Genomic DNA, 21,992 nt, shown 5'->3' on the forward strand with positions numbered 1-21,992 from the left:
TCTCTTTATGAGGTATATCATCATTCAGAAAGCTACCATCAGAAGTATTCACATAGCAAAATAAAGCTAGCTTTGAGCAGTTTACTTTCTTAGTTTCTATCCATAGTAATTTCATTAATCATTATTGTTAAGGAACAATGAGTTGTGCCATTTCCTGCAATGTCTCTCTCTACCTTCATGTAAAGGATGATTCTTCTCAAACTCACTAAATTCTAACTCCTGTGACCTGAGTTTCACCTAGCATTTGAAAAAAAAAAATCCTTGACTTGGGCTAATAACACATACCGCAGTTCCCTTACACCATTCACACAGGATTCTCCTATCTGACCTCAAGTAAACAGACTGCCTGAATAAAATACCAATGATAGCACCCTCAAAGGAAGCCATAATTTAGCCAGGAAGAAGTGATTTACAACTTATCCTAGCAACTCAAAGGCTGAGATTTGAGAATCATGGTTTGAAGCCAGTGTGATGAGAAAGTCTATGAAACCCTTATCTCTAATTAACTACCAAAATGAAGAAAGTAGAGCTGTGACTCAAGTGGTAGAGTGGTGGCTCTGAGGACAGAAGCTCAGGAACAGTGAATTGCCAGGCCCTGAGTTCAGTCAAGCCTCTCCCCAGGACTGGCACCAACTTCACAACCCTAAATTTGGGTAAGTAGAATATGCTTTTCACATTTCGAGGCTAATCATTGGACCAGGAGCACAAGTTCCTTCCATGTTATTATTATATTCCATTACTTTGCATTGAGAGAAATTGGTTAATTTGACCAAGGTAACAATAGAGACAATTGAAGAGCTTGGGTTCTGACATCAATACTACACAATGGAAATGTTACTACCTTTTAACTGTGAGCAAAATTATCAATGAGGATGTAGCTTTTGACTCCCTGTTTCAAAGGATGCAGTAACTACCACAAAATGTACAAAGGTCAGCTTTGATCTTTCCAGGTGTTCTATTGTAGTAAGATTTTTTTTTTGTATTTAACTTTGGGATGTATATTCTACTGAAGTAATATTATTTTCTTCAATTTTTTTCTAGCATTTTTCTAAAATAAAGTAGATTGATAAATAACTAATAGGTAGATGGATAAAATAGATAGTTAATAGACTAAGGCATTGAAAATATTGAGGAATATCCATTAGCATGTCACCTCAGAACATTTTTTTGCATCGTTAGATTTGCTGAGACTTTATCAACAAGTAAAATTTTAGATCTCAGTCCTGTTTCTAGAATGACATCTGGTTGCAATACAGACATGTCACTTGAAATAAGATGGCAGTCAAATGGAATTGCCCAGAAAATTAAAGGCTTTTTTTGGTGGTTGGATTATTTTGTTTTGTTTTGTTTTTGTTTTTTTTTACTAGCTTCTTGGTAACCTGCAAACCACATGCATATTCCTTTCCCAGGTAACACAGAGCTAAAATGAAAACTGATCTCTATGATATTACAAAGATACATTACCTTATTTTAGGCAATAACAGAAATGAAATTTCATTACAGTTAATTTCTCTGCATCTTCCCTTTACACTCTCCAAATTACTTCCAGAATATTTGTTAATTACTTTCAATATTATATGGGTAATTTTTGGTGATTAAAAAGTACTTACAATTTTTTTTAAGAACTTAGTTGTTATAATTCGTCTTTTCCAAAGAACTGAGAGGTTTTATAAATTTTACATTATTTTGGATGCCTTATTTGGTAGACAGAATTGGTTTTCTTAATAGTGCTTTGTTAATGGAAGATTAAGTTTATAAAGAATCACTAAATGTCTAACATACTACAAAAGGTGTGTGATAGGTTTCTTTCCCATACATTGTCATTAAATTCACACAAATTACATGAAAAAAACTTTTATGTACCAATAAACAATTGAGAAATCACCAAAAATTTCCAGTGAATACTAATATTAAATAATACAACTATGATTTAAAACAAGATTGGTCTAATTTGAAGATGTTTTCTCATTTTTTTGAAGTTTCTCTGACAGTCTATCTCATCTTTTTTTAAATATATATTTTTATTGTAAAGATACTAGACAGAGGGTTACAGTTAAATGAGCAAGGTAATGAGTCCATTTCCTATGGAGCATTGTTACCCCCACCTTTGTTTTTCCCCTACTATCCCTTCCCTCCTCAACTCTCCACCCCCTCCCCAGCCACAGCCAAACTGTAATTTGTTTACAACATAGTGTCTTGTACATCTCATTGTTACAATGGGTCAACCTGTATCCTTATTTCAGCACTTTGTTATTTACTTTCCCCTCTCCAAATTAGAAAAATGTACATTGAAAAATCTAGATGGTCAGATTTAGATTTATTTACCCCATAACAACATAATAATTATGGTATATAAATATAAATATAGTACATAAATAATTATGGTACATGTTTGGATGTTTAGTCCTTTTCATTTAGAGACTGATAAGGCAAAAAAGATATTCGCAAAGGATCATGCTTTCTCTGAAGAAAAACAAATGTTTTATCTGATGTTTGAATTCATCTAGGGAAGAATTTTCACATATTAAGTATGTGCTAAGTGCTGGAAATAGGAAGTAAGACATTATATTTCAAATCATTTAATTTTAATAATGGAAAAAACCAATGTTGCAGAAAAACATCATGCAAAACAATGCCTAGGACAGTAGAAAAAATGGGCATAATTTTAAACATTAATAGTAGGTTCATCAAATAATGACACACACTCATATAATGGAATGTGTGGTTGCATTATTAATAGTAGTAAGGAGTCTGAGAAAAGGCATTGGGGCCATAGCTCTCAGGAGTAAAATGCTGAATTATTTGCCTGGCATGTAGAGTCCCTGTGTTCTCTGCCTAATACTATACACCAAGTTAATAAAAAACATGAAAGTATGTTTATACTAAATAGTATATGAAAAATAGCACAAATGTATTGGTTTCCATAGTAATCTATATATAAGGTAGATTAAGTTTTTGGTGAGAAAACAAAATAATATGCACACTTAGTAATCAAAAATATGTGGAGGTATAGAAACATAACTTTTGTCTCTGTAGGTTTTTACTATCCTACTATTTTCCTGTATACATTTGATAAGATAAATACAAGGAGGAAAGATGATTTGACAGGAATGTCTACCAGAAATGAACTGTCTCTTCTTATATACAACAGATTGTTCTGCAATGAATTTCTAATCATAAAAATGTAAATAATTAAATAGAACCTTTTACAGTGAGAAGCAGAACACTCGATTCTGTCAGGTAAATGATGGCAGCCTTGTCCTCAGAACATTAGTCTCCTGTCCATCTAGCTGTCAGGGCTCATGATCAGCACTAAATCTTTCCAGAGACAAGTTGTCCCTGGTCCCTTAAAACATAATCAGCCTTCCAGACTCCCACTGGACACTCACTGGACTGGTTATCATTTCCTCAGAAGGACACTGCACTCTTGAGACGTCTGACCTAATATTCTCTTCCTTTTTTTAATGGATAGGTGTCACATATTTGGCCTACAGCTTCTCCTCCCATTTATTAATTTTAGATGCTTCTTAACAGTACCTTACATGTCTAATCTTATCTTGGCATCTGCTTTATTAAAATGTCTGCTTCAACAATCTTGAATTGTAAACTATTAACTATTTACTAAGGACAGTTTGCATCCCAAGTATCATGCTTTGTTTTTTTCTCGATCTTATTAAAGTGTTATTTTGCCATATATGAGTTATTTGGATGACCTAAGAATTATTAATTGAAAGGTGCATTGAAGACATTATTTTGTTTGTTATAACAAGAGTTTTTGAACTGAGAACTAAGAAATAATTTAGGTAAAGACAAAGCATGCCACAGCCTACAATCTTGAAGAGAAGCCATCTGTATCACTGTAGGAATACACAAATGCCTAAAGTAAGTCCCATCAGCTCATAGGACTGGTTTTCATGCATAAGGTACAGTTGAACTTTGCTGAGGTGGTCCAGGTTTACATCTGTTGACCTGCACTAACTTTGAATAGTGCCCTCTTGCTCACAGAATGGCTCAGTTTGAATGACAAATCACAGTCATCCTGCATACACTTCACATAAAAATGAGTGAGGGTGTTCTGCTTCTGCCACTGGAGGGAGAACCTTTCATCAATCTACCAAGAAAGCAGATGTGAAACCCAAAACAGCTGTTTGCGTTGACTGAGGAATCTGACTAAATCTGAAGGAATATTGGTAGAGATTTTTCATCATCATTTGACTAAAATTTTGTAATTCAAATGCAATGAACTGATAAGGCCATTTTCATACTTGTATAAGAAAAAGGAAAATTGTTGCTTCTTTCACTTTATACATGTATGGGAAGAAATAATGGGAGGTTATATACATATATATTGATTATTCTATGGTTTTGACTTATACTTTGTTACTTTTTAAAAAAAAACAACATTTTTTTATTGTGAAAATAGCGTCCAGAGGGGTTACAATTACACGAGCAAGGTAATTAGTACAGTTCTTATCAAGCATTGTTGCCTCCTCCTTTGTTTCCCCTTCCCATCCCTGCCCTCCCGTCTTCCCCCCATCCCCCATCAAAGTTGTACAGTTGATTTTTCGACATAACGACTTGTACATGTCATTGTTGCAGTGGGTCCACCTGTATCCCTATTTAAATGATTTGTTTTTTCCCTTCCCCTCCACAAATTATAATAACATCAAATACAGTGAAAACAAGGGTTATACCGTGGGGGAGGGACATACAAAGCAACAAAGAAATCATGTCCCTGCGTTCTTCAGCTCAAGGCCAGCACTCTACCATTTTGAGCTATGGTGCCACTTCCGGTTTTCTGGTGGTTTATTGGAGATAAGAGTTTCATGAACTTTCCTGCCCGGGCTGGCTTTGAACTGCGATCCTCAGATCTCAGCCTCCTGAGTAGCTAGGATTACAGGCGTGAGCCAGAGCCACCGGCGCCAGGCCAAAGAAATCATCTTATAAATATGTTAGAAACAATCGCATGAAAGAAAAAAAGAAAAAAAACATTTCAATCCTTATCTTGGGGTTCATTTCGCCTAACATCAACTTATCTGACAGTTTCTGTTTGTCTCAGAATTATACTAGTAATTGCAAATAAGGGAAGCCATGGGACCTATGTTTCTTTGGGCCTGGCTTACTTCACTTAATATAATTTTTTCCAAGTCTTTCCATTTCCTAACAAATGGGGCCATGTCATTCTTTCTGATGGAGGCATAGAATTCCATTGTGTATATATACCACATTTTCTTGATCCATTATGTTCATCGATACATCCTCACAGGAATCATCATTCTTACAAAAAAACTATCAAATTCTGTTTGTTACTATTTTTTGAAATGACTACATAGCTTTATCTTCTAGAAACAAATATTGCTAATACAAATTTAACAGTATTACTCAGCCAATGTAAAACTGAGATCTTGGGGATGTATACTTGATCAAAGACTCTCAATTCTTTCCTTTCTCCACTTAGAAATTAAATAAATACATCTGCTCAGAAGTTATGACTACCAGAATTGTAGGTATTTCATATCATTGAAGGCAAATAATTAACTGGGTTCTTTTACTGCTCTTATGATTTTTATGTTAGCAAGTTCAATTAGCTGTATTATTATAGTATCACTGTTAATGTTTGTTTAATTAACTGAGCAAAGGCATGAGTACCTTGATTAGACAAAAGTATATCTGAAATTGATATTCTGCATACTTAAGTTAATGTTTTTTTAACTCAATTTGTATAATTGGTATTTTTCTCCCAAGCTTCTATATGCATTGTCAGCCATTAGCCTAAATAGCACTAAGAATATGACATCCTTGAAATATGAATCTATAAACTTGTGTTCAATTTTCAGGCAAAAATAAGCGTATAACTTAGAAAGAAGTGATTTCACTAAAGTTTCACAGCTACTTAATGACCAAAGAGTTCCATATAACTATCATATCATGGGGAAAATGATTTGACAGATTAATTCAACTGTCTTAACGATTATACTTTTTGTATGTAGTTACTTAGAGGAATGTCTTCTTTAAAATGTGCTGAGAGGTTTGCTAGGAAGAAATTATTATCAAATATTTTAGGAACCATAAAGCAATAGATTGTAATCATCAACTATTTAAACCTATCACATAGTTCAAAGAAGAAGTTCTCTACATTTTTCTCCCTTTCCAATGATAATGCTTACTATAATGATTATGGTACAGTGCTATAGTAAAATTAATAATCATTATATATATGCATTGATAAGTGGCATAGAGTACATATAACCATTATAACCATTTTAATGTAATTAGATATATGATCATGTGATCATTGTGCCAATTTAATGGATATAAAACAGTACTTAATTGTCATTTCATCAAACTCCCTTGTTTGTGAAGTAGGTTATTGACAATAATCTGTGAATAAAGTAGAAAAGCACTAAATTAATAGCACCTATTCTTATATTTTGGTTATCTGACTTTCTGTGCATTACGTGGTAATTTGTATTTCAATATTTTAAACTAACTAATACTATTTTAGTAAACCTTACAAATATTTTACTTAATTCGATTGTTTTTGGTAAGTTGTGGGTCTTGAACTCTGGGCCTGGGGGCCATCCCTGAGCTCTTCAACTGAAGACAAGCACTCTATCACTCTATCACTTCCTATTTTGCATAATTATTATCACCTGATCATCTTCTAGATGTTGATGTAAATATGATTAAAATGTCCCCAGACAAAAGTGTTATATAGAACACAGAACACTTGGATTCAGTGTTAATAGTAATGCTATGTGACTTCTACGGGCCATAATTTCCCCATATATCCTTTATATTTAGGATAGCTATCATTTCTTTGGTATCTAGCAAAATTTGAAAGTTATTATATTTGTAAAAAATGGTACATTTTGAGCATGGTAAAGTGGATCAACTGGTTTTCCTTTCCCATAAATCAACAAAAAGTAGAAAAGAAAGAGAAAATTTCTCCAGCACCACCTTTGGAAAGGAAGGAGAAGTCTGTAATCAACAATCAAAATGAATGGAAGAGTTGTACATGTCTGAAAGATGTGGAAAATGGTTGTTTTTTATGTTAAAGGCAAACTTCTGAGGCACAATCAAAAACAGATGCACTCTCAGCAGATGTGGGCCTTTTCTAAAACTGGTTTGCTAAAAGCAAAATAAAATGCAAAGAAAGTCAATTTGCTAAAGCTAAAAAAAGAACCACACAGCCATATAGACACAACTTATTATCACTGAAGTAAGATGAGGATCTTTGTAATTTGTGTAATTCTAGACTTACCTGTCTCAGCAGTATGGACTGTTTGATGGTGAGGGAGTTTGCAAAATATAATCATTACTCTATGCAGAACAAATGGAATTCCTTAAAATGACATTGAAGGAAATTGTCATAGCTAAAAATTTAATTTAAAAATGTAAAAAAATAATTAATTCACCTGTGTTTGCTGAAGTAGCCAGAAATAATATAAAGTTAGATACAGATTTATCATCTATTTCCAGATACTTTTGAAAATATTTACAAATTAATCTGCATATAATTTTAAAAGTGAGAACACATCAACCAAAAAAATTCAGAGCAAAACAAGAAATTGCAAACAATTTTTCTATTTCCAGGCATCTAGTACCATGCTTTCTTGACTCAACTGGCTAGCTTTATAGACACTTTTGGTTCATATTTCTATTGAAGTCATATTTTTCTTTGTCAACAATTAGCTATCAGTCATGGTCTCTGGACAGTTCAGGAGGCTCTGAACTCATATTTCAGGCTCATTTATTTTATTTTATTTTTATTGTGAAAATACTGTACAGAGGAGTTACAATTACATGGGCAAGATAATGAGTACATTTCTTATCAAGCATTGTAGCCTCCTCCTTTGTTTCCCCTTCGCATCCCAGCCTCCCTCCCCCCCATCTTTCCCCCCTCACCAAAGTTGTAAAGTTCCTTTTTGACATAACGACTTGTACATCTCATTTTTGCAATGGATCCACCTGTATCCCTATTTAAACGATTTGTTTTTCCCCTTCCCCTCCACAAATTATACTGACATCAAATACAGTGAAAGCAGGGGTTATACTGTGGAGGAGGGACATACAAAGCAACAAAGAAATAATCTTACAATTGTGTTAGAAACAATCTCATGAAAGAAAAAAAAAAACATTGGAATACATATCTTAGGGTTCATTTCCCTAACATCAACTTATCTGACCTTTTCTGCTTGACTCAGACATATACTAGATATTGCAAATAAGGGAAACCATGGGACCTATGTTTCTTTGGGCCTGGCTTACTTCACTTAATATAATTTTTTCCAAGCCTTTCCATTTCCTAACAAATGGGGCAATGTCATTCTTTCTGATGGAGGCATAGAATTCCATTGTGTATATATACCACATTTTCTTGATCCATTCATCTACTGAGGGGCATCTGGGTTAGTTCCATATCTTAACTATAGTAAATAATGCTGCAATAAACATGGTCATGCTGGTAGCTTTAGTGTGGTCTTGTTTGTAAACATTTGGGTAAATGCCCAAAAGTGGGATTGCTGGGTCATAGGGGAGTTCTATGTGGAATCTTTTGAGGAAACTCCATACTGCTTTCCAAACTGGTTGAACAAGTTTACACTCCCACCAACAATGCAGTAAGGTTCACTTCTGTCCACATCCCCTCCAGCACCTGTTGTTATTAGAGTTCTTGATTATAGCCATTCTAACTGGAGTAAGTTGGTATCTCAATGTTGTTTTGATTTGCATTTCTTTTATGGCTAGGGAGGTTGAGCATTTCTTCATGTGTCTATTGCCATCCTTCTTTCCTCTTCAGAGAAGTTTCTCTTTAAGTCTTTAGTCCACTTATTTATTGGGCAGTTGTTTCTTTGAAGATTTGTTGTTGGGGGATTTAATTTTTTGAGTTCCAGGTATATTTTAGATATGAGACCCTTGTCTGTTGTATGGCTAGTGAAGATCTTCTCCCAATCATGGGCTTTCTATTGATCTTGCTAGCTATGTCCTTTGTCATGCAGAAGCTCTGCAATTTCATGCAATCCCATTTGTCCAACCTTTCTTTGATTTGTTGTGTTTCTGGGTCTCTATTAAGAAAATTTCAGCCTGTGTTCAGGTTCATTTAGAATATGATAGATGTTGAAATCCAAGATGACCTAGTTCCCTTCAATGATGATACTGGGGAATTTAAATGTTTTTAAGAAATGTAGAGACTGTTAGTTTTGGGGGGAACAATCCAATTAAAGATTTTGCTCAAGGAGAAAAATACAGGGATTTCTTTATAAAGATCTCAGAAGAGTCCTGGTCCAAAGTCCCATGATGCTTGGTTTTTCCAAACTTTTATTGGATCCCAGATGATAATTATTCATCATTTTTATATGCTTTGTTTGTTTAGTAAGTGGTTTTGTTAACTAGGATGAAAAGAAATTTATACTATAAAAATCCTTGAGAGACAGTGTTAATGGAAAGAAGATAGTTGCTTTTTTTCATTTTAAATTGGTAGGATAATAGGAGAGAAGCAGAAAACTTTCCTCATCATTAAATGTCTGAGCCTCACATCTGCTAATGCCATTAGGTACCTAATGACAAAGCTTATGTTACATGGACAAGGTTCCACAGCAGTGCAAAATTACCTATTTAGCAACAAATATTTTAAATGAGTATTTTTTATTCACAGAAAATATAGTCTAGTAAGAATATGGGTACTAACACCAATTTCTGTCAAAGGTCCAAAGTTCATAACAGACACACACACAAAAGTGCGTTTTATCACAACTAAATTGAACTCCAGTTGGCCAATATTTTTATTGCATATAAATTAACTTCTTATACATAGTGAGGGGTTTCACCATGACATTTTCATACATGCAAGTAATCTTCTTTAATCATATTCCTTACCCACTTTAGACTCAATAAGTATTTGAGATATAAATATCTTTTGTTTTTCCTAATACCCCGTTTCCTTGAGTTTAGAATTTTTTAAGAAATATTCTTATATGTGAAATGAAATAATTAGGCATAGTGAGAAAAACTAACTTTCAAGGTATGTCATTAAGCTAAATGTAAAAACAATTATGAGAAAAATGATTAATACTTTCAGTTCCAAGGGGAACCATATTTTATTGTTCTTTTATTCCATTGCTTTTGTTATTCATTTTATTTTTATATAATATTTTATTATGTCAGTTCATGCATGTGTTTAAGACAGAGCAAAGCAGTCACATTTCAAGGCAAATGAGTTATCTAACTCAAAGCTGTTAGTCTTTCTGCAGGTTTTCATATTTTATATTGTGTATTGTGTGTTGACATACTATATATTGTTATTTTCAATGTGTGCTCACGATTGGGTATTGATCCTCTGTGCTCTTCATATGGTTTTCTTTTCACTGTTCATTAATAACCTCCCATGTAGGTTAACTCTTCACAGTTGCTCTTACTATGTTTTCTTGGTTCCATTTTCCACCCCTTTCTAGTTGTATATGTTCTGCCTCTGATACAAAGTTGCACAGTTTGGAATAAACACTTGAAATCTCAACAATCCAGTACTATTTTTAACTATATATTTTATGCCCTCTGTTAATTTGAATTACAAAAATTTCATATTGTGAAAGCTTTATAATTTGACATTTAAAATAATGTATTATTATGATCAAATATATACTAAAGTGGGATATCATCAGAATCCACTCTAGAGATTGTAAAATATAATTCAAATTTAAAAGATCAAATCCAGGGGCTGGGAAGGTGGCTCAGTGGTAGAGTGATTGCCTTGCATGCACGAGGCCTTGGGTTCAGTTCCTCAGCACCAAGAAGCACTAAGCAGAAACAGCCAAACGTGGCGCTGTGGCTCAAGTGATAGAGCACTAGCCTTGAGCTGAAGAGCTGAGGGACAGCCCCAGGGCCAGGGTTCAGGCCCCACGACTGACCAAAAAAAAAAAAAAAAGGTTAAATCCATAATGATTTCCAATAATGGTAAATTATATAGGTATATATAAATGAAAAATATCAATGATGGAAGAAAAGATTCTAAAAAATAATAGATATAAAAAGTATAGATTTCCCAGACATTCTGAGTTGTCAGGAAGGATTTAACTAACAACCAGAAGAAATATTAGAAAACCTTTATTAATCAATTTGAAGATAATGTTCTATGGAAGATAAAGATGTATAAAATGAATACTAAGAAATATGCAAATGTATATTTTATATGAATTTATTGAATTAGGGATGCTCAATTTGGTCCCACTTTTCCCAAGTGAATTGAGCTCAGGATGTTAAAATTATAAGTTCCAAACTTATTAAGTAGAGGTGCTTTTTTTACCTGAGTTTTTATTTTAGGAAAGATAGAATGCATTCAATCAAGAGTCAAGCCAATGTTTTTAAATTTCATCTCCTTAAATGTATTAGAATTTTGGCAAGAATTCAGTTTAATTATGTCACTAAATCTCCCTGAGAAGAGAGGTGGTGTGCTTAGACTATGGAACTGGAAATCAACTTTTTCTTATTCATATTTGCTACATGTGTTGCAGACATGCATCTATCAAATAAAAACATAAGGTGAATGTCTGACCTTAAGCATCATAAAATGTGTTATAAATGCAAGAAGTCCACTCCTTTATAATGTTAAAATATAAAGTTTATGCTAGGGTAATGAATAAATGGTCTTCATTTTCATCATTACACATGTGGGTGGGCATTTGTCTGTTTTGTTTCTGAGGCAATCCAAGTGTCTAGCGAAATGGCACAATGGGAGCTTCTGATTATTAAGTGTTCAATAAATGTAGAAATAAGTAGTTGTATCCTGAGGTAAATAATGAATAATTATGACATTTTTAGTGAAGATAAAAGCATTTCTGAGAAGTTTCATTTACTTGCCCCAAATCTTCCAGCAAGTAATACAGCTAAAATTCATTAAAAAGGCCCAAGAGTATTGACAGAGTTTCTTCTGAGTCTCTGAACTTTCAGGCTTGCATCTTCTAGTTTCATGTCAAACAGCAACCATAGAGATGTCTTAAATATACAGGTCATATCAGGCATCTGCAATGATCTAACCTTGGATTCCATTTGAATATTTTCCTACTTCATTAAGAACAGGAAATTCCTTCCAGGGTTTCCATCTCAAAATGCTCTCTATTCAAACTTTCATCTAGCCTGTCTAATGCTTCTTGTGTTCCTAGTATTTCTTCAGGTATTACTTAATCACTGAACACATCTGATAACCCTATTACTTATTGTCTAGTCCCAAATGCCAGATCTTGCTCAGTCAGCCATCATATATATATATATATATATATATAAATACACAATATATGCAATATATATACAATATGTACAATATATTATACAATATATACAATGTATATTGTTATTATATACATTATATATAGTATATATATATATATTGTTTGCATATTAAACATTATGTATATATACATTATATATACACAATATATATATAATATATATTGTATAACAAATACCAGATCTTGCTCAGTCAGTCATTATATATACGGGCTATATATGTATACACATATCTCATATACATACAATATTCTCATATATATTGCATATAAATAAACTTTTAATCAGGAAATAAGACTAAGTATAATATGTAAGTGTGCCACACTGTGTGTTTTTAATCTGTCTTCTGCTTAATTTTACCATAATACTGACCATATTACATAGCAATTTACTTAATTACTTATGACTCTAAAATTAACAAATCTAAGTGTCTAAGGTATTCAATATGGTACTATTGGAAAAAGCCCAATATCTTGGCAAATTCCTCATTTAAACACATAGGTTGGGAATATAGATCAATTGGTAAAATAGTTGCCAAGCAAAGCACAACACCAAGGATTCAATCTCCTGGCTTTCAAAGAAAAAAGTACTGAATAAGTAAATGAATAGAAAGGAGATTTCAGGCAAAACTGCAGTAAACTTGAAATTCCCAAATCAAGAAACTATTTTAATTATTTCTCATAAAATTGATTTTAAATGGAGAAACTTTCTGATACTAGTTCTAATCTGCAACAAGTAAAACAGATGAAAAAATATGATTCCTCTCACAATTGCAACACAAATTAAGACTAAGACACAATGTGTAGGAAAAGTAACTGTTATGTGAAGAAAACTAAAAATTAATTGTTTAATGTAGAGACAAAAAAATGAAGGAAAAGTAAAAATTCTAGCTCCAAAATAATTTTACTCTATCACATTTGAAATTTGTTTATAAATTTAATACTGTTTTATTTAAAATCCCTTTTATGTAATGTGTTAAAAATCATGCTAGTTAAACCATCAAAAGCCAAAATTCTAAAATATTACAGAAAAACATTTTGAAAGAAATTTGTCTACACAAATAAGAAGAAAACAAAATTGCTGCAATCAAACCCTATTGTAGTGAAACACAAAGAAATTAGCAGGAACAAAATTAAGCATACAAAATTACACTATCTGTATATAAAAATTTGATGTATGATGATAAGTATTGGTTGGCTTAGAAATGAAAGGATGAAATATCAGTAAAGATACAAGTTATTAGAAATCAAAATTCAATCTCTAACTTAAACAGCAAATTATAGACATAATAAAGTATAAAATATCAAAGAAGGTAGTGAAAAAATGTTGGCCACTAGAACAGGAGAAGGCCAAATGTGAAACCAGAAAAAATGATAAAAATTAAAACTTAGCAAGAATTTATGGGTATATAGCTCATTTTACAAAGCAGGGATATTTAATTGAGAGATAATTACCACAAATCTGGTGTACAAATATTTAAAGGGAAGGAAAAATACCAGTATGTATATAAAAGTAGGCAAACATTTACTGGTGACATGGAAGAGATCTATTAGGCCTATTAGTAGTAAAAATATGAATATGTGACATTTTTATATTCATTCATAAAATGTGGAATTTGCCTTATCAGTATTGCCAAGGCAATACCAATAAATATCTGAAGAAAAAGTCAAGTACATTATTTTTATATGACAAGTACCAAAATAGTGTTCACACCAGGTGTTGGTGGTTCATCTTATAATTTTAGGTACTCAGGAGCCCAAGATCTGAGGATGGTAGGCAGGAAATTCCATGAGACTCACATTTCCATTTAACCATCAAAAAGCCAGAAGTGGAGCTATGGCTCAAATGGTAGAATACTAGCTTTAAGCATAAAAGCTCAGAGACTTTAATCCAAGCCCCATGAATGACAGACACACAAAACATAGTTCACAAAAATAAAAAGAGAAAGAAATAAAGATACTCAATTACTGAGTAACAACAACTCTTCTAGAATATAGAATATATACTATGTAATTATTAAAAAGTAAATATAATGATATCAATGTTTTCAGCATATTATTTCATTGATGTTTTCAAAAAGGACTTTGATCAGTCTCTAAACCTATCAGAGCACAATTTATCCAGTTAGATTATGTAAAAGAGTATAGAATTCTATTCACAAATGAGATAGGTACACTGTGATTTCAGAGTAGATTTTCAAAAATTAACGATACAATAAATTATATTTAGGAAAAAAGTAAAAATAATCTTTTAAAAAAATTCTTAATGCCTTTGTTTATAGATTTGCAAGTTTTTTGAGTTTATTTTTTGATCCTTAATGCAACAATCATTGCTACTAATAAAATAATATACATTGCCGATCTTTGGATTTGGTTTTTATTTTGCAGACAGATCAACTCTGTTAATTAAAACTGAGTTTAGAGCTGGGCATGGTGCCTCACACCTGTAATCCTAGCTATTTAGGAGGCTGAGATCTGAGGATCATTTTTCAAAGCCATACTAAGCAGGAAAGTCAGTGAGACTCTTATCTCCAATAAATCACCAGAAAGTTGGAAATGGCACTGTGGCTCAAGTAGTAGAGTACTAGCCTTGAGCTGAAGAGCTGAGGGACAGTACCCAGGCCTAGAGTTCAAGCCCCATGATGAACAAAAAACAAAACAAAACAAACATACAAATAAATAAATAAATAACAACTGAGTTTAGTAATCTTGGTAATATAGATACTAGTCTTCAGAACTTTGGCATAACCCCAAAGATTGTAAATATTCTCTTGGAATTACTTCAATGTGAATTTTTAGAAGAATGGGAAAGTATAATTTTTCATATAACATATTTTAAAGTGACCACTGGGTAGAGAATGTATTAAAATGAATACCAAATTCTCCATATCAACTTATATCCATAGAGACTGACAGGACATAAATTAGATTTAGAAATGATACAACATTTCATGACATTCACATTTTCTAAATCTTTGCTGCTTTTACACATCAGATAAATGCTTCAATGCTGCTAAAATTTGTGCAAACTGATGGCATCATAATGAGTCTTATTAAATTATAAAACACCCTAAAAATCCTTAGGAATGAAAGAAATGGGATATAATACTTCTGAATACAGATATAAGTACTATATTCTTGGCCTGGGATCTTAAAATACTGAAGTATTTTCATAATATTAACATAAGATGCTTTTAGATAAGTTGTTTCAAAAAAGAAGAAAATATGAGAATGAGTACAACAGAAACAACCAACCATAATCTTTTTCCCCAATCTATGCAAGTTATGACACTTGGAAATCTTTCACAAATGATTTTTACTAAGAAAATCTCATAAATAAAATAAGTACTCACATGCCACCTGCACAAGATAGCAGATTAGCTTATAGAATAAAGCCATTAGAATAAAGCTCAATCATGCAGTTATAGCTTATGGTGTTCTAGCTAATGTGGCTACCTTGAGAAGAAAGTATTCCTGACTCAAGTCATAACACAGTCACAGAGCATGTCAGAAAGTGGTTCTGTTAAGGATAGGCATCTAGAATGACTGTGAGGTAAATGTATCCATGTATTTAAATTGATCACACATTGTGCAGCTTTAAGTTATATGGACTTAGAAATCCTACCAAAGATTAACTTGATAGCTAAACTTGATGGCTACTAGTCTAAAAGATATGTGGAGAACCAAATAACACTCTGGTCAACCACAATGAAAATACTAAAATTAAATCCAATATATTTTATATATAATTCTGATCTACCAATGGTAGCAACAGGTTGGAGACCCAGATCTATGTGAAATTTACTTTCACATCTCCATTGCTCAGCACAATCTATCTGAATTTGTCCTTTACTTTGTTTAAAAATAAGAAGAAACATTACAATCTCAGCAAACATTTTTCCCCTGGGAGAAAAGGATGCCTAGAGTTCAGAATTTTACTATCCAACTCAATTATGTACTCTATATACTCTTTACAAGGCTGTTGTTATTCTAATGTCACATTAGGTGAGCAAAATAAAGAAAAATTTAAAAGATCTTCCATATCTCAAAGACCATTGCTCTCTCCACAATGTTTCTGTCTATCACATTGACCTAAACTTTTCCCAGAACTGTAATGATAAAAGAAGTCCTTAGCATTTCCCCTGCACATCAATACAAGAATCCCAGATAAGACCTTGTGGGTACTGAATACAGAGCTGATGAGTAATAAATGTTTGATGTTTTAATAGCTAAAGCCATTTCCTGAAATATGGGACTTGAGTTAGCCATACAACTTTAGTATTGAGTTAGATACTGCAAAAAATGGGAGAAAAAGTCTGAAATCTTATTACCCTCATATTAAATACAAGAATATGCTATTAAGCAACAGAATCAGAGGGCTTAATGAAATACATCCACTGTCTTATTTTATTGGAAATAAATTGGGATTGATATAATTTCCACTATTTGGATACAATTTGTTTGGTATATCTACAAATAAACAATTTTTACTATGGTATTACATAGTCTTCTTAAAAATAAAGTACCCATTCCACTTTCAAGAAAATGTATCTACCACAAATACTCTTGCTTTTAATTCTTTTTGTAACTCCCCTTCTCTTTTAGTCTATTTTCCCCAACTCTCCTCTCCTTTTACTTTCCTTCCTATTTTCTCCCTCCTTGTATCCTTTCTCTCTTTTATTTTGAATTTTATTTATTTTTATTGGAAAGGTGATATACAGAGGGACTGCAGTTGCATAGATCAGATAATGAGTCATTGCTTTTTAAAAAGTGTCACACCTCTTCCCTTGTTTTCTCCCAGGTTTTCCCTTCCCTGCCCCTCCCCCCCACCACCACAAGTTGTATAGTTCATTTTCAACATAGTATCATAGTGAGTATCACTGCTGAATTTGTTCACCCTTTGTCCCACCACTTCTGTGGGTCACCTTTCTCTTCCCCAAACAGATAAACTTGCATACAAGACAAAAAGTCCAGAAAACCAAAACAGCAACAAAAGGGTACAAATAAAACAAAACAAAAACACAAAAACTAAAATGAAAAACCTCTCATTTCCATTTCTTGGAGATCGTTTTGAAAACAAAGTTTTTTATGATCGTATGCTTAGCTATTGAGACTTTGTGATCCTTTCCTTCTCTCTTTTCTCCTACATCCCCAATTACATTGGTTACTTTTGCTTATATTCTATTTTAATTTGAATGATATGGCACTCAGGAACACAAGCTCAGTGCAAAGAACACAGGAATTTGAGTCTTGAAATCAATATTTACCAACAAGATGACAGTAAATTACCAGAATTCTGTGCCCCAGTTTGTCTATTTGTAAAATGAAACAAATTGTAATATTTAGCTTTGCTCTCCTTAGATGGCTGACTGGCCTGGCTACATATAACCTTCAAGGTTAAACATTTATCACCAGAATTTAGGCTACCTTTTCCCACATAAACATCTAGTATTGCTGATGGCAAATATCATGGCTCTCTTATTCTCTTTCTTGCTTACAAATTGTCCAATCAGCATTCTCTGTGCTCAAAAATTTAGCACCCTCTGTTTATTGTTGAGATCCTAAGGTATATTTATTTATTTTGACCAGACAAGGGTTATTTATGATACTATAAATGTAGATCTTAGCAAGCAGATAAGCTCATATAGATAGTAATCATTTTTGCTGTACTTAAACCTAGCATATCACATTGTATTTAGCACTCAGGCATTAAAAGAATATCTGCTAAATAAATAGTCTTCCAAATTCAAAAGATATTCAACCATCTACACTGATGTAGGTCTTTAGTGGACTTAAAATCGTTTAAGTATAATGTTATCATTGTTCTGTCCCAGAGGTCTGTTATCATGTCATTTCAGGATAAAATATTAAGCATTAGGTTCTTTGCACAAATTTTCTTTCTTGGTCTTGAAAACAGTCTATAAATATGGATGACAAGTAAGGACTTGTGCCTCACAGACTGGTCTGAAATCACTCTAGTAGGAAATGTTAGAACTGAATCTAGCACTTATATTGATGGGGAAGTCCAGGGTTCTCACTTGATACCTGCCTAAACGTGCCTACATCTTCTCCCAGGGCCTGTCTTTCTCCTTGACCCATGATAGACATCTCTCATATATGATCATCATCCTCTCAGGATCTCAACTGCCATTTTTCAGTTTCCTCTTCTCCCTTCCTTCCTACATTCCTTCCTTCGGACTTCTGCCTCATTCTTCCATTCCTGAATAATTTCTATCATATTTATGTAACCAAAAAGTATTACATTCATCTATTTAATGGTTGAATGACATGTAAAACATTTTCTTTTATTGCTCTGACAAATGAGTGTTTCATAGCATAGAATGGAATAAAATTGAAGAAGAATTTTGCTTGTTTGGATCATCTAGATAGAGAATTCATCAGATATGACATATCACCTTCAAATTCAATTTAGGTTTCCATCCTTTGAATGTGTAATTATCATAGAATTATTTTGTTCTCCCATTCTCATGTTTATGAACAATATTTGATTAGAAAGCAGAGTTAAAAAAATCTATACATATAAGGGAAAAATCATTCATTGATTACCATATTCACAAACCATATTACTGAAACTTGAAGTTAATATATTTTGAAAGTAAATATATTTGAATATTTTTACTTGGTAAACTGCATTTTAGAATTTTTGATTCATGAATTTTTAAATAAAGCATTTTTCAGCATTCTTAAAATGCATCTTCTTAGTCAAATCTTAATTAAAGTTACTATTTGGGAGAGATAAATGACAAATCCTTTTGAAAAATCAGATTACAGCCAGATTGTTGTGAACATTTAAAAAAGTCAAATCAAGCTGAAGAAATGTAAAAGAACTTGTCAAGATGCCATAGTGTCTCTTGACACAGAATCCATGACTAGAGCTTTTAGTGACAACAGAAGATTTGGTTTCAAAGTTGAGCAATATAAAAATCAATACAGTGTCTCCTCTTTATCCTCTTGATAGAAACTAATGAGGAAGCAAGCTTTGCTTCTGTTTAGATATTAGGTTCCAATTTAGGAAGTCTCTAAATACACGACTTTGGAGATTTATTTTAGAAACCAGAAAGTGTACATATTGACATCAATTATATCCAACTAAACACAAATGAATGAGAAGTTCAGCACGTTTAACTACTTTAAAAACTGAAGACATAAACTCTCATAACTGAAGCCTTAAAGAGCTAATTATAACCTTCACATACAGATTTATTTTCTAACATGCATTTCTTCATTGACTAGAGTAATATAGGTTGTCCATACTATGATGATGAAATATTTTCCATATTAACTGTATAACCAATTCAGTGTTAACTGTATATTGTGTTTTCCACATATACATATGGTAAAAACAGAGTAAGGAATTCACATTTAGGCTTTCTGTCTTTGAAGCTACTAAGAAAAACCAATAAAGCAATCATTGAGTCATTTTATTTTTCAGTTGGAATCATATCCTGGCTTATTGAATGTGAAAAATTGAAGGAAGTACAATGTATTACTTTCCTTCATTTCTTAGATAAAACAAATGTGGCCATGAGGTTGAGTCATTGACATGAGTTCAGACTGCTGAACTTGGGCCCTGCCAAATAAGCCACACACAGAGTTCATTAACTCTGAAGAGTGTGATGACAATTCTGGAGCCAGTTACAGATATATAATGTAAGTATCAAAAGAAAACATTTTTACTTAAAATACAGCATCTCATTCTTTAGGCCATGTGCATTTTACTAAGCAATTGTACTATTTGAAAGAGAACCTTGTGCTTGTAAAACTATACAGGTTGTTACTCCAGAGAAATCTCTGCTTTTACATCATAATACAATGAAGGTCAGTGTTCTACTTGTCTTCTTTACAATTTTATAATATACTCAAAGAGATTTTACACTATGATGAAACATGTAGAAGGCATAATTCACTGGTAGTGTGTGCTCATGCAGAACATTTAAGAACCTAAGGAAAAGGATAAATAAAGCACAACGAAACCCACAAAGCTAGTATTACTTGGCCTTTAAGACAATCTCTACCTTCTGAGAGAAAATAACAGTCCTACTAGCTATACACAACAACAAACCATTCACTCTAGCTACACACTGAAATGATCATAATAATTTATTTTGAGCAATGACATACATGTAATTACAAAGCCATGTTTCCATCATTGTTGTATTTGCATCCTGGAATTCCAAACAAGACTATATTCTAAAATAATGTGATTTAAACCATAGTAATTTAAAACAACTTCCATGATAGTGTGTCCCAGGTTTTTATAGTACTTATGTTTTCACAAGATCCAGGTGTGGCGCTGAGCATTTCCTTTCCCTATCAGAAAGACTTCAAAGTTTCATTGAAACAGCCCCGTCTTGTTACTGTTAGACTACAGGTTTGTGATTGGTGATCTCTCTCCCCTACCCTCTCTCTCTTTCTCTCTCTTACACACATATACACACAGTTAATTACTTGTAGACAGCGAATTAAAATAATTAAAGCAAAGCGGATTCCAGTAGAATGAAGCATTTTTATAGTAAACATTGTTATGATACATTTTCACCTTTGGTAGGCATGTTAGCTAAATTTCACATCATATTTATAAAATGTTGGTTTATACCAGAAAGTTGCCATTCCTCCATAAAGACTGTGAAATATTGGTAGACAGGAAAACAATAAATATATTATGTGGGGGGAAAGGTGCTGAAATAACTTTTGTCTTTAACATGCAGAATCATCCAGAAAGTTCATCAATGGCATTCATTCCCTCATTTTAGTCAGTCATTTCTGCTCCATTTCAATCCTCCCGGTAACTGAACCCATTATTAGTTTATGCTACTTACAGTCAAAAACAAGGGAACTAACGTTAATGCTTGAGAAATAGGCTCATTTCATATTGTCTGAGAGTAAGGTTTAGTCAGAGAATTAAATAAAGACAAATATGACCCAGGACCCTCCGGAAGGGCAAATTACTTAACTTTTGAATGCTTTTTAAAAGAACGGAAATAAGTAAGAAGAGGCAAATACCCCCAACTCTGAAATAAAATAAATAGTTGTAAATTCTTAAATCCACTCACCAGTTTCCCAAATGCAGGGTCAGTAATAAGAACATCAACCTCAGCCCTCTACTTTGACTCCACAGAAGAAAAGGGGAAAAGAGAAAGGCTTTCCAAGAACCCATCAGGATCGGGTTTTGTTTTGTTTTTTTGTTTTGTTTTGTTTTCTTTTTGGTTTTTGTTTTTCTCTTTTCTGTTGGTGCTGCTCTGTCTCAGTTTCCCCGGGCAGGAGTTTTCCTCACACCTCACGGCAGCAGAGTGAGTAAGAGAAGGGGAGACAGAGGAAGGGAAATACACCTCCCAGCCAGGTAGGATGCGACTCCCAGCAGAACTGAGCAGGAGCACCAATCAGACCGGGAGGATGCTAGCATAAATTAGTTCATAAAGAGTTGGGCCAATCAGTGCGCCACGGAGGCGGGGCTTCCCCTACTAGAAACCGAGCCCAGTAGGGAAAAGGGCTTCGAGTTTTGGGGGGTTATTTTTTTCTTTTTCGTTTTCTCCTAACAGAAAAATAAACCTCTTTTCCCTCCCAGACACGGAGAAACGTGTGAGTGGGTTTGACAGCCTCGCGCTGCGGGGAAGAGCCTGCCTGTCTCTCTTCCCCCTGGCTTTCCCTCCCGTTCTTTGGGGGGCGGGGGGACCCTGGCCTCTTGGCTCTCAG

The 21,992-nt window shown here is 33.3% G+C and overlaps 1 protein-coding gene across 1 annotated transcript in view; it reads right to left on the reverse strand.

The window, feature by feature from the left end:
- Positions 1 to 21,458, reverse strand: part of Gabrg1 (gamma-aminobutyric acid type A receptor subunit gamma1) — a 64,901-nt gene extending 43,443 nt beyond the window's left edge. Inside the window, exon 1 of the mRNA XM_042678238.1 lies at positions 21,353 to 21,458. Within this exon, the coding sequence (XP_042534172.1) occupies positions 21,353 to 21,456 (104 nt within the window). The 5' untranslated portion in view covers positions 21,457 to 21,458. The remainder of the gene's footprint in view (positions 1 to 21,352) is intronic.
- Positions 21,459 to 21,992: the final 534 nt, after the last annotated feature.

This window comes from Dipodomys spectabilis, unplaced genomic scaffold (assembly GCF_019054845.1).
Source record: "Dipodomys spectabilis isolate Male_0828 unplaced genomic scaffold, ASM1905484v1 ptg000043l, whole genome shotgun sequence".
NCBI classification, from domain to species: Eukaryota; Metazoa; Chordata; class Mammalia; order Rodentia; family Heteromyidae; genus Dipodomys; species Dipodomys spectabilis.